This window comes from Plecotus auritus, assembly GCF_963455305.1.
Source record: "Plecotus auritus genome assembly, chromosome: 4".
Taxonomy (NCBI): domain Eukaryota; kingdom Metazoa; phylum Chordata; class Mammalia; order Chiroptera; family Vespertilionidae; genus Plecotus; species Plecotus auritus.
Window position 1 is genome coordinate 165,210,280 of NC_137775.1, and position 13,103 is coordinate 165,223,382.

Here is a 13,103-nt window from a genome sequence, read left to right on the forward strand (position 1 = left end):
AAAGTGGTCTGTCCCTGGATCAGCACAGCAGGGGGATAGCAGGGGTCACTGTTGATGGTATGGGAGGTTATTATAAGACCTGTTTCCTTTTTGGTACTAGGGCGCTCCTGGTGCCATGGGTGCCCCTGGTCCTTCTGGAGCCTCTGGTGACCGGGTAAGCATGCATTTTCTCCGAGTTACAACTCTTCCGTGCCAGTAGCAGTAGCTAAAATTTCCTGCCTGCCTTAGCTCCCAGAAGCCACAGTAACTCATTTTTATGGGTTGGTTTTAAACCCACTTATTTAAAAACCTGTGTTTTGTGATGGGGCAGCAGAAAACAAACACTGTGTGTTTAAAGTTCTCTTCCCCCTTCTACATATATGCCAGCTATGTGATCTACACTTTAATCCTTGTCATTTGTTTTAAAGTCTTACTCTGTTGCTCATTAAAAATATCCTAATGCACTGAGCTTTCTTAAAGCCTGCAATTGTAGAAAAAGAAAAAAGAAAGAAATCAATAAAATACATAGTATGCTCATTTCACATTAAACACTTAAAATAGGCCTCATTTATTGTACTGCACAGATTGCAGCAAATAGATCAGCCCTGTGTTCATCTAAAAATTAGAATGTCCTCTTCCTGGTATTGTAGGCACTGATTTATAGAGTTTTTGCAAGTATATGACCAATACCACTTCAGCCCCCAAATTGAATACAAACATTAAGCAGAGTCAGAACCACTTCATTTTACTCTGTAGATGTGCATTAGTTCTCTCTCCCAATGCATCTGCAAACTCTGACAGGGGACTACTGTCTAGCACTGTTACCTCTCCTTCCAACTCTGTGAGCATTTGTGTACGGCACATTAACAAGCTCATCTTTGGCCCCATCATAGGGTGAAGCTGGTGCTGCTGGTACTGCTGGTCCCGCTGGTCCTCGTGGTAGCCCTGTAAGTAGAAACCTGGGTCATTGTGGACACTCATAACTTTTAGACATTGATGAACCTAAGATGCTAAGACATAAAAATCCCTTCTCTCACCTAGGGTGAACGTGGTGAAGTTGGTCCCGCTGGTCCCAATGGATTTGCTGGTCCTGCCGTGAGTATCATGTAATGAAGGTTAATCTGAAAACATCCCAAGTTGGTAAGTGAGTGAGTTTGGACTACCTGAACCATAAAACTGTTCCTTTCCAACAGGGTGCCGCTGGTCAACCTGGTGCTAAAGGAGAGAGAGGAACCAAAGGGCCCAAGGGTGAAAATGGTATTGTTGGTCCCACAGGCCCTGTAGGAGCTGCTGGACCATCTGTAAGTTGAATTCACTGGTGCTCAACAGCTACCTATGAAATCTTAGAATTGCACATACATCAATTAAATTCCTACTATACACAGCAGAGAATATGCCAGATAGAAGATTCTTTTTAAAATAAGAATCAATATTTGCATCCTGCTTTATGATTTGTAAAAGTCTTATTTATATTACCTTACTTTTTCAATAATCCATAGGGTGGTAATATTGAAGTAAGAACATTTATTTTATTTTGTATGACACAGATAATTATTTTTAATTTCTATATTTGCTTCTATGAGAGATGAGAATGATTCCTTTGAATAAAAGAATAACAATTGCAAGAATTGTTTTGTGATTTGACCCCATCTTCTTTTGTTTCCATTTAGGGTCCCAATGGCCCCCCAGGTCCTGCTGGAACTCGTGGTGATGGTGGTCCCCCTGTGAGTATTTAAAATGGACTCATAACTTTTCTTTCTTTAAAATCTAAGAGGGACATATTTACACAATAGAATACTATGCAGCTGCAAAAAAGAAGGACCTCTTCCACTTTGAGAATGCATGAAGGGACCTGGAGAGTATTATGCTAAGTGAAATAAGCCAGTCAGAGAAAGACAAGTATCACATGATCTCCCTTATATGTAAAATCTAATGAACAAAATAAACTGATGAACAAAAGAGATCCAGAGACATGGAAGCATGGAACATGATGAATCTTAGAGGGAAGGGGAAAAGAGGAACCAAAGAACTTATATGCATAATCCATGGACACAGACAATAGTGTGGTAGATGTGGAGGGTGGTGGCAGGTGCAGGGTAGAGGTGGTTAAGATAGTTATTAAGGTATACACAAGGTGTAATAATGGCATAGTGTCTTATCTTCTTGCTTTTACAACCTCCAGTAATATGTTAACATTTTGAAAAGGACCATCAGAGCTTTAATGCAAAATATGGGTGTTATAAGTGGAGGAATGCTGGTGAGGAAGATGGTAGAGATGGAGGGTCTTGGGGTCCTGATTTCATAATACTCTATATGAGGCTGCCACTACCTACGCCTTGGTCCATCCCTTTGTCACATTGTATTGAGGATTTGTCAGAATTTTCCATTTTACCTGAATCTTTGAAGTTGGTGCTGATTGTAGAATTTTAATGTGGAATTTAAATGTGCTTGGTTCTAGGGCATGACTGGTTTCCCTGGTGCTGCTGGACGTACTGGTCCTCCTGGACCCAGTGTAAGTAAATCACTACAAAATATGTCTTCATACACTCTAGCCGAAAGACCTGGCCTCTGGTGGGAAACTGTTAAGAAACTCTGTAAAAATATGCTACTAATATTTAGCTATTACTTTCCTAGTCTGAAATCAGTTTTTCTGAACCATTAAGGCAAATTCATCCCCAATTATATCTTATAATATCAATTTAAGAGGATTTTATTCATGTGAACACAAGTTCCCTTTTAGGGGCATAGTCTTTTTGTTCAAAATAAAAAACAGAACAGTTTTAGTCACATATCAGATATTTCTATATCTAATTACCCTTTATACCCAACATTCTGTCCCGTTGTTAAGGTATAATTGTTCCTGAATTTAAAGGTAGTTTGGCCTCTAATTTAATTCTGATTCAGACTCTTCTGTCAGGACTCAAGAGAATTTAATTAATTACCAAGGATTAAGTCTTCTGGTTAAGGTTTCAGGGGGGAAAAATAGCAAAGATGTTGATTTCTTGGAATCCTTTTACAGGTTCATAACAGAAAAATCTTCATTCCCTGTAGGCATTTAATTAAAGCTAGTTGAGAGCATATGTGATTCCTCATTTATGAAAAAAAAATGCCAGTATTGGCTTTCTTCAAAAAATAAATGACTAGAGTTCTCCAAAACCCACTCATTTATAACCAACTTTATAACTTTGCTTAGTTCCAATATGCCAGGTTACTAGTACTACACCGTTGCTTCCCCTCACAGATATTTGCCGTAGCTTCTACCTTCGTTCACTTTATTACAGCCTCTAGAGAAGGAAGATGAGAGTTGCTTCTTTCTATAAGAAAGAATGTTTAAAAATCTAAACATTTCTCCCAAATGGCCATGGTACTATTTTATCATTTCCCCTGCACCTTAATATCAAAAATCTCAGTTGCTCTCTTCCAGGTCCATGATGATTAACAGAAAGTAAATGACCTTGTACATTTGCCCACAGGGTATCACTGGCCCTCCTGGTCCCCCTGGTGCTTCTGGTAAAGAAGGAATCCGTGGGCCTCGTGGTGACCAAGGTCCAGTTGGCCGAACTGGAGAAACAGGCGCAAGTGGGCCTCCTGGCTTTGTTGGTGAAAAGGGTCCTTCTGGAGAGCCTGGTACTGCTGTAAGTGATTTTAAACTCCTCTTTCCTAATACCTTGTGTGGAATCAAAATCAAACCCTTACACAAATCTTCAAATGGTGTATATTTGTTGATGAGCATTGCAGGCTCTTGAGTAGAGCTCAGTTAAGCCAGGAAATCTGTCTAACAGATATTGAGGGTCATCATTTCAGCGGATGCTCAGAAGGCACTAGATGGGAATAACGATAAATGAGAAAACTCACTGTTTTACCAAAACAGCCCTTTAAGTTCTTGAGGGCACCTTACTTATACTGGGATTAGAACAAAATCCCAGTGCAGTGGTCATCCTACCGTTTATTAGTTGATCTCAGTAAGTTACCAATTCCTTAAACGTGCATTGTCCAATATTATTCCTACTCTGAAATGTGCTTTTGTTAGACCTGGTTCAGTAAGAGGCCAAGGTCAAAATTAGCTTGCTGGCATAGATTCTATAAAAACTCTACTCCATAACCCAGATGGCTAAATTCATTAATTTCAATCACATATTTTTAATGTTGTTCCACTGGTTTCAAGAAGGGACCAGGTAGAAAAATATACATGCCAAGATGGAAACTCATTGTCATCACTAAAGAAAAGACATCCAAGGATATGTCCTGCTAACTGCACTGTTTCTAAACTGAGGATAGTTCATTCTCATAACCCTCAAGCCAACCTGTTATCAGCTATGGTCTTTACAGTAACACGCAGTCTTCTTCATCTTGTTCAGGGACCTCCTGGCACCCCAGGTCCTCAGGGTCTTCTGGGTGCTCCTGGTATTCTGGGTCTCCCAGGCTCTAGAGGTGAACGTGGTCTCCCAGGTGTTTCCGGATCTGTGGTGAGTGTTTGACACCATTCTTATTCTCATTAACATAATAAAAGATTTTAAAAGCTGCCACTTCAAATGTGACAGATTGATCACTGAATAACTCCACTTAAGATATTTTATTCATGGCATTTCCTTTATTCAGATCACATGTCACTTCTCCAAGAAGCTTTAATACCACCTTACTTAGACACATGCAATAAAGACACAGCTTAACATTATGCAGAATGATTTTTGTTCTTTTTACATGCTTAAGAATGACATAAGCTCTAATTGCATTTACTCCCCTGCAATATGAAATGCTAGCATCATTTATCCTGTGGGAAGAATGAAACTCTGAAAGTTCTGAATCATCCCATTAAACGTTAGACGTTGACAGCAACTAGGAACCATCTCATCTCCATAAACTCTCTCAACTTTATGAATTCATTTCATTTGGGCTAGCATATGAAACTAGGCTCACCGAATACAGTGGACATTCCAAAACTACATAAAGCAGAGCATCTTAAGTGTGTAGGAGAAGGGTGAGGGTGACAGTTCTGCATTTTGTAGCCTATTCATTTTCATTCTTTCTTCAAGCTGAAAACTCCTGGCTAGGGTCGTTTTGGGAAGGTGAGATTGGCACTCTGTTCAATGAGAGAAATTCTGTTTTGTTTTCTCTGCCTTTTTAGGGTGAACCTGGTCCTCTCGGCATTGCCGGTCCACCTGGGGCCCGTGGTCCCCCTGGTGCTGTGGGTAATCCTGGAGTTAATGGTGCTCCTGGTGAAGCCGGCCGTGATGTGAGTCCAACACTTGGCTTGTAAAATAAAACCTGGCAATATTTCATTGTGTGCAGCTTTATATCCTGCACTGAGGTACACTTGTTCCAAGTTTCTAAACATGGTGTCAGTAATACCTACATATACTGACCACTCCTAGTATTGAAAATAAGAAAAATTACTTGGGATGCAGGGTAGGTCTTTAAAGAGTATACTTCAAAGCTGGCCAGAATATTAAGAAACACCTCTAAAAAAAATTAGGTTGGCAAGGTGTTGTTCCTATTTTTAACAGTCTGAAGGGGGTTTCACTATTGAGTTCTGCAAGTGATGAAGGCAAAACAGCTGAACTAAAAGGGCTGGTGGGCTACAGAGCTCATTAAGTGCCTTTGTTGGTGTGGTATCTTCACAGGGCAACCCTGGGAGTGATGGTCCCCCAGGCCGTGATGGTCAACCTGGACACAAGGTTGGTATACCTGTTCATCTTCCTCTAATTTAAAAGTGACTAAACTACAGGCAAGATGCTAAGCTTCATTTTGCCTTTGGTAGGGAGATCGTGGTTACCCTGGCAACGCTGGTCCTGTTGGCACTGTGGGTGCACCTGGTCCTCATGGCCCTGTGGGTCCCACTGGAAAACATGGAAACCGTGGTGAACCTGTAAGTTGTAAATACCAGTTTCTTAATGCTGTCATCCTCATAGGCTTTACTTCTGACTGTCCCACACTTGGAACCTGTGAGGGCCTGGGAGGACAATCTTGAGCATGCGGATAACTTGTGTCTTTCTTTTCCCATTCACAGGGTCCTGCTGGTGCTGTTGGTCCCACCGGTGCCGCTGGTCCAAGAGGTCCTAGTGTATGTACATGGTGAAGATTTCTTTACAAATGAACATTTAGGAGAAATCTAGACTGTCCATTAAGAAAGATAAATAATATATAGGCTAGACTTTGTTGTTGTTTTTTAAATTTAGTCCCTGTTGAGAATTGTTACAAATAGCTTTTCAATCACAATTTCAAATCTCTTCTGCTTGTTGGTATTAAATAATCACGAAGATCTAGCCAACATTAGAGACAGCTCAACTAAAGCAGTTTGAGATGGGAGTAGCATACACATGGCTTTTAGACCTTTGCATGTCTTGAGTTGCCTTTGTAAAGAAATTCAACAATAATTGTTGAGAAGTGAGTGTCATTTTTCTAAAAAGGTAAATGTCCTCTATGCCCTACTCTTTCTCTGCAGGGCGCACAAGGTATTCGAGGTGATAAGGGAGAGCCTGGTGAGAAGGGGCCCAGAGGTCTTCCTGGCTTAAAGGGACACAATGGATTGCAAGGTCTTCCTGGTCTTGCTGTAAGTAAAATGAGGACATCCAGCATATATGCAGATTTTAAAGGCCTTCAACCCAAAATGATCTTCCTTAGATTTTCACTGGTATTATTTTAAAATGTCCTACCTCATATTCATTTACCATTCTCTGGCTAACTTCATCTCTCGGAGATAATACTGTTTCATCCCACCATGAAAAGGTGAGGGTTAAGGGAGATAAAAATACACATATATTAAAATCTCCTGGCAACAATGTCCTTCAACCTCACTTAAAGTAAATGTAATTAGAGGAATGACTAATATTGCACTGCTGAAATAGCTTGCAGGGAAAAAAAATTGAATATAATAGACATAATGGGAGAAAAGAGCCCCATTTTACATTTTCAATTTTCTCAATCCAGAGTTCATTTAAACTAAAGTTTTCCATTCAGTTTTTAAAAATCTATTTATTGACATGTGTTCTGAAAATGTGATTTTCCTGTTCTCTCTTTAAAGGGTCATCATGGTGATCAAGGTGCTCCTGGCACTGTGGGTCCTGCTGGCCCTAGGGTAGGTCACTCTAAGAGACCTCTATCTCTGAAATAGAGCCTACGGAAGGTAGTGAGCCCCAGGCCTTTGCTCTCTTAGGGGGTTTTCACTGGCTCACAAAGTCCTTCTTCCCTAGGGCCCTGCTGGTCCTTCTGGCCCTCCTGGCAAAGATGGTCGCAATGGACATCCTGGTGTGGTCGGACCTGCTGGCATTCGTGGCACTCAGGGTAGCCAAGGTCCTGCTGTAAGTATTATTTGGGGAAAGAATAAAGAGCATCACTGGCCTAAAGACTAAACCAAAATAATCATGTCAACACATGTTCCATGTTTTCTAAAATATCTGAAAGTGGTCTGTACATAATGAGTTGCTTAAGTCCATCCCTGCATGTATGCCTGGGAGCAAGTTGTTCATTTACATAAACTTCATTATTTTTTTACTTATTAAAACGTGCTTTTGTGTGATGCCCATCTGAAAACCTGCCATCATTGATGTCTCTCAGTGTAACCAAATACAAAGCCTCCTCTTTCTCACTTTCACCTTTGCAGGGTCCTCCTGGTCCCCCTGGCCCTCCCGGGCCTCCTGGCATAAGTGGTGGTGGTTATGACTTTGGTTTTGATGGAGACTTCTACAGGGCTGACCAGCCTCGTTCACCACCTTCTCTCAGACCCAAGGATTATGAAGTTGATGCCACTCTGAAATCTCTCAACAACCAGATTGAAACCCTTCTTACTCCCGAAGGCTCTAGGAAGAACCCAGCACGCACATGCCGTGACTTGAGACTCAGCCACCCAGAGTGGAGCAGTGGTAGGTCAAGATGCCCAAGCCAGAATGACCCTTCTCACAGTTGGGCTTTTCAAAATCAGTTCCCACTGATACTTAGAATGAAAAGTAAAACCTCAGTGAGAGGTTTCATGGTCTGGGTCTTGTTTCTTTCTTCAAGGTTACTACTGGATTGACCCAAACCAAGGATGTACTATGGATGCTATCAAAGTATACTGCGATTTCTCTACTGGTGAAACCTGCATCCGGGCTCAACCTGAGAACATCCCAGTCAAGAACGGGTACAGAAGTTCCAAGGCCAAGAAGCACGTCTGGTTAGGAGAAACTATCAACGGTGGAACCCAGGTGAGGAATCCCACAAACATTGCTTCCCTTGCTAAACAATATTTTGTTATGATGGTTTGCTTTTTAATTCTTTACTGGAATGGACTTACTAAAAGAACCTGCTCTTCTGGGGATTCCAGTTCTATCTTGAGTTACACATTAAAGACATATTGATTGAACATATCCATACAATTCAAAGTTATTATTCAAATTTGACTTAATTGATAATCACTGGAGAAACTAATGTCATTTAATATGAAGGTGTACTGACCATGCATATGTATTTTCAGCATATGTGCTTATCTAAATTTTTAATTAACCTTTTCACTGATTTTATTGAATGCCTACTGGTGGGAATCACAGAAAAAGAAAGAGGTCCAAATTTCGATCTCTGCTCTTTTATTCTAAATAAGAAACATACACAAAAAGGCTTGTCTGAAAGAGGTACCTTTCTGAGATGATCTAGCCTCAGCCTGGTTGTTCCCAAGGCCCTTTTAGGTAACTAATACTTCAAAGACAAGTGGATTCTGTTTCCTTTAATGGCCAGTGGGAGAAAAGAGGAGATATATGTAATGCTTTCAACGATAAATAATTTTTAAATGATAAAGTAGAATTTCCTTATTCTTAAGGTTCAAATCTGACTTCCTTGTTTTTCCCTATACAAGACTATTTTTTTTTTCCAAATTGACTCTTAGTATCTGAGTCCATCTCCACTTAATTGGAATTTCCATCTTATTCTCTGTAGTTTGAATACAATGTTGAAGGAGTGACTACCAAGGAAATGGCTACCCAACTTGCCTTCATGCGCCTGCTGGCCAACCATGCCTCTCAAAACATCACCTACCACTGCAAGAACAGCATTGCATACATGGATGATGAGACTGGCAACCTGAAGAAGTCTGTCATTCTGCAAGGCTCCAATGATGTTGAACTTGTTTCTGAGGGCAACAGCAGGTTCACTTACACTGTTCTTGTAGACGGCTGCTCTGTAAGTAAAAGTGAAATATGGGAATAGTGAATAGCACTTACCTGAGGGGCTGGGGGGGAGTTCTAGTTTAGAAACATGCACAAAATGAACAGATAAATGAGTGGCCTGACTTATTTAATCATTTTACATGAATTTATTTATTTAAATTCAGATGTTAAATCCAGAGTATTCTTATCAGATCTTTCTTGCCTTCTGAAATACTGAAATATATACTATGTCCATATATTAGATGTTTTTCTTTTATATTAGTTTCTTCTCTTTCCTTAAATGATAATTTATGTCCATAACTTAAAATTACTTGAGGTTTAAAGGACCCAAGCTATAATTTATAGTTACATTTATGTTATTTTACTTGCTAGCATGGCCTACATTTAAATTTTTTCATGCTTTCTCTACATTCCTATATCATAAAAGTCTACTATGCAAATCAACCTAACAGCAGAATGACCAGTTGCTATGACGTACACTGACCACCAGGGGCAGACGCTCCATACAGGAGCTCCCCCCTGGTGGTCAATGTGCTCCCACAGGGGGAACACTGCTCAGCCAGAAGCTGTGGCAAGTGCAGCAGGGGTGCTGGGAGCCTCTCTTGCCTCTGTGGCAGCGCTAAAGATGTCCAACTGCTGGCTTAGTCAGTTGGACATCCCCCAAGGGCTCCCGGACTGTGAGAGTGCGCAGGCCGGGCTGAGGAACCACCCCCCCACAGTGCATGAGTTTTGTGCACTGGGCCTCTAGTATACTATAAATAGAAGAAAAATTTAAATATACTGATAGCAATACTCCCCAACTCCCCCTCTCTCCCGCAGACACACACACATCCTGAAAATTATGATGTAGACATAAATCACTTGGAATATGTATTACAATGTTGTTGTTGTTTTAATTAGACTGGTAGGAAGTCTCTCCCCCTTAAGACACCCTCCTGATGCTTCTGTTTCAAAGATGAATGTGTTGATCTGGCACACATGTCTTCAGAATGACACAAGTGAAAATGCAGTTCTTTTATCTAAGATTCAGATGATACTAGATTCCAAAATATTGCTGCTTTATGTATATTTTTTCTTCTCTCTCTCTTTTTTTTTTTTAACAGAAAAAGACAAATGAATGGGGAAAGACAATCATTGAATACAAAACAAATAAGCCATCTCGCCTGCCTTTCCTTGATATTGCAATTTTGGACATCGGTGGTGCTGACCAAGAAATCAGTTTGGACATTGGCCCAGTCTGTTTCAAATAGTTGAACTCAACCTAAATTAAAAGAAAGGAAATCTAAGACAACTTTCTCTCTTTGCCATTTCTTTTTCTTCTTTTTTGACTAAAAGCTGAATCCTTCCATTTCCTCTGCACATCTACTTGCTTAAATTGCGGGCAAAAGAAAAGGAGGATTGATCAGAGCATTGTGCAATACGATTTCATTAATTCCCTCTCCCTCCCCCCTCCCCAAAAGATTTGGATTTTTTTTCAACACTCTTACACCTGTTGTGGACAATGTCAACCTTTGTAAGAAAACCAAAATAAAAATTGAAAAATAAAAACCATGAACATGTGCACCACTTGTGGCTTTTGAGTATCTTCCACAGAGGGAAGTTTAAAACCCAAACTTCCAATGGTTTAAACTACCTCAAAACACTTTCCTGTGAGTGTGATCCATACCATTAGGAGCTGGCCCAGACAGAGATGAGCTGAGGTACTTGTTTTGTTTTGTTCAAAATACAAAGGTGCTAATTCATAGTATTTCAGATACTTGAAAAATGTTGATGGTGCTAGAAGAATTTCAGAAGATACTCCTCTGTATTGAGTTGTATTGTGTTTTTTCCATTTGATTTTGCATCAGTTATTTTTATCCCTGAATAAAAGTATGCATATCATTTGCCCAACATTGTCCTCTTCTTTAAATTCAGCATTTGTTCTTTGCCAGTCTCATTTTCATCCTCTCCCATGGTTCAGAAGAAGCCTTGTTTCTCAGACAAGCAGAAAAATTAAATTGTACCTATTTTGTATATGTGAGATGTTTAAATAAATTGTGAAAAAAATGAAATAAAGCATGTTTGGTTTTCCAAAAGAAAATATTGAGTAAAATTCCTTGCTTCAATGCTCTTTGCAATATAAGTAGTGATTCTGACATCTCTACCTGCCATTAGACCTAGTGTTTCTTATTGGATAGAAACTATGCAGAAGGGCAGTTTGGTTTGGTAGAAAGAGCAGAGAACAAGGGCCCAGGAGATCTGAGCCCCAGTTCTGGCTGATTGACCTTGAGCACTTCACCTTTTTGAGTTTCAGTTTCTATACCTATAATATGGGGAAGATTCCTTCTCTGAACTATTATACATTTGTCCTACTCAAAATACATAATACCATGGCATTGTTGACCTAAGTTTATTCTAAGCAGAGGACCACAGAACCTTTTGGGTTATTATCCATTAAGCATTTTGAAACAGTGGCTGAAAGTTGGTCTATGCACAATTAATACTATCAACTAAAACAGTTTCACATATTCATAAAAAATGCCATACACTTAAATCTGATGCAACTGAATACAATGCCTGTTAAGAGGCAATGTGTGTGCTGTCAATCAGCATAGACAATTGTGGATAACAGTACCATGAACACCTACCTGCCAAATCAAATTCATTTTCCTTCCCTGCACCTTTCAATGACATCTTAAATACACTTAAACATAGGAATGTGTCAAGTAAAATGTTAAAATTCATTTAGAGCTTATTTCCTGTTGCAGAACATAATTGTGATTATAATATTTGCCTCCTGTTATAAGTCATCTCAAGATTCAATTAGTTTTTAAAGCAACTGAACATGATGGAAATCTAACATTAACTCTAAAAACTTAGCAAAGTCTACTAACCAAATTGTAACTTCAAACTATGGTCCTTCTGCTACCTGAATCAAATATTGGAATGTATAGTAAAAAGCAGGTTCTCAGTCCTCATCCACCAAATGAAGATTCATAAAGAATCAGTATTCTGAAAGCACCTTGCAAAATTCTGATGTGCACTAATTGGGAAACCTTTGGTTAAGGTGATTTCCAAAATCCTTTATAGCTATAATATTTTATGTCTAGCAGAATGAATCAATATACCTGGCCAGACAATATAAAGAAAGCTAAACCTCTGGGGTCACAATACAAGTAACTCCCCACAAATTAGTAATTGCAAATAGTCAAGGCAAACTTGCATGATAACCAGTTAGAAGTCTCTGGTTAAACATATGCTATGCCCCCAGGCTTACAATACAAGATACAACCATAAGGATAGTATAAAGAGTGGAGAAAGATAAGAAGGAAGAAAGCCAACTTATATTGAGTACCAACTATGAGCCAAATACTATGCTAAATGATAAGAATAATGCTATTTGTTGAACTGAATCCCAATAGGTAGATTTCTTAAGTCAACAGTCACCTAATAATTATTTAATCACTGGTTTAGACTATAAGAAAATAGTTAAATAAACAATGGTATTTCTGATAGATAACAAAGAGGAAACAAGTGATGGTATATCTGATAAGTATACCAATTATGAATAAATAATGATATATCTAATAGATAACAGGAAAATAGTGAAATACATTTTGGTATCTCAATAACATTTATGAGGATGATTAAGCAAAAGAAAAACGTTTATAATGGAATGTTACCATCTTTAAAATATAATATTCAAGTACACTTTCAGAAATATATTAAAATACATATAAAATGCCGAAGAGTATGTGCATTCAACTAGTAATGATAAGAATAATTTTTATCTCTAAATTTTCCAAAGATGCTATAATACAATTATTTTAATCATTTACAACAAACTTACTCTTAAAATGTTATGAAAAGAAATAAGCAGTCAACAAGTGAAAAAAATCCTGGTTGGGGAGTGGCAGCTCCAGGTAATGGCTCATCACCCTCCCACCCACCTATTTTCTAAAAGAGAATGAAAACCCTAGCTTAAGAGTCATCATTTACCATGTCCCAGCC

At 39.1% G+C, this 13,103-nt stretch overlaps 1 protein-coding gene across 2 annotated transcripts in view; it reads left to right on the forward strand.

Annotated features, from left to right (window-relative positions):
• The window catches only part of COL1A2 (collagen type I alpha 2 chain), a 35,552-nt gene extending 24,368 nt beyond the window's left edge, over positions 1 to 11,184 (forward strand). For both annotated transcript variants that reach the window (XM_080663814.1, XM_080663815.1), the window contains exons 32-50: positions 101 to 154; positions 873 to 926; positions 1,021 to 1,074; positions 1,173 to 1,280; positions 1,650 to 1,703; positions 2,438 to 2,491; positions 3,453 to 3,614; positions 4,338 to 4,445; positions 5,105 to 5,212; positions 5,601 to 5,654; positions 5,738 to 5,845; positions 5,987 to 6,040; positions 6,422 to 6,529; positions 7,001 to 7,054; positions 7,170 to 7,277; positions 7,580 to 7,838; positions 7,975 to 8,159; positions 8,884 to 9,126; positions 10,217 to 11,184. In XM_080663814.1, coding sequence (XP_080519940.1) covers positions 101 to 154; positions 873 to 926; positions 1,021 to 1,074; positions 1,173 to 1,280; positions 1,650 to 1,703; positions 2,438 to 2,491; positions 3,453 to 3,614; positions 4,338 to 4,445; positions 5,105 to 5,212; positions 5,601 to 5,654; positions 5,738 to 5,845; positions 5,987 to 6,040; positions 6,422 to 6,529; positions 7,001 to 7,054; positions 7,170 to 7,277; positions 7,580 to 7,838; positions 7,975 to 8,159; positions 8,884 to 9,126; positions 10,217 to 10,363 — 2,076 coding nt within the window. In that variant the 3' untranslated portion in view covers positions 10,364 to 11,184. The remainder of the gene's footprint in view (positions 1 to 100; positions 155 to 872; positions 927 to 1,020; positions 1,075 to 1,172; positions 1,281 to 1,649; positions 1,704 to 2,437; positions 2,492 to 3,452; positions 3,615 to 4,337; positions 4,446 to 5,104; positions 5,213 to 5,600; positions 5,655 to 5,737; positions 5,846 to 5,986; positions 6,041 to 6,421; positions 6,530 to 7,000; positions 7,055 to 7,169; positions 7,278 to 7,579; positions 7,839 to 7,974; positions 8,160 to 8,883; positions 9,127 to 10,216) is intronic.
• Positions 11,185 to 13,103: the final 1,919 nt, after the last annotated feature.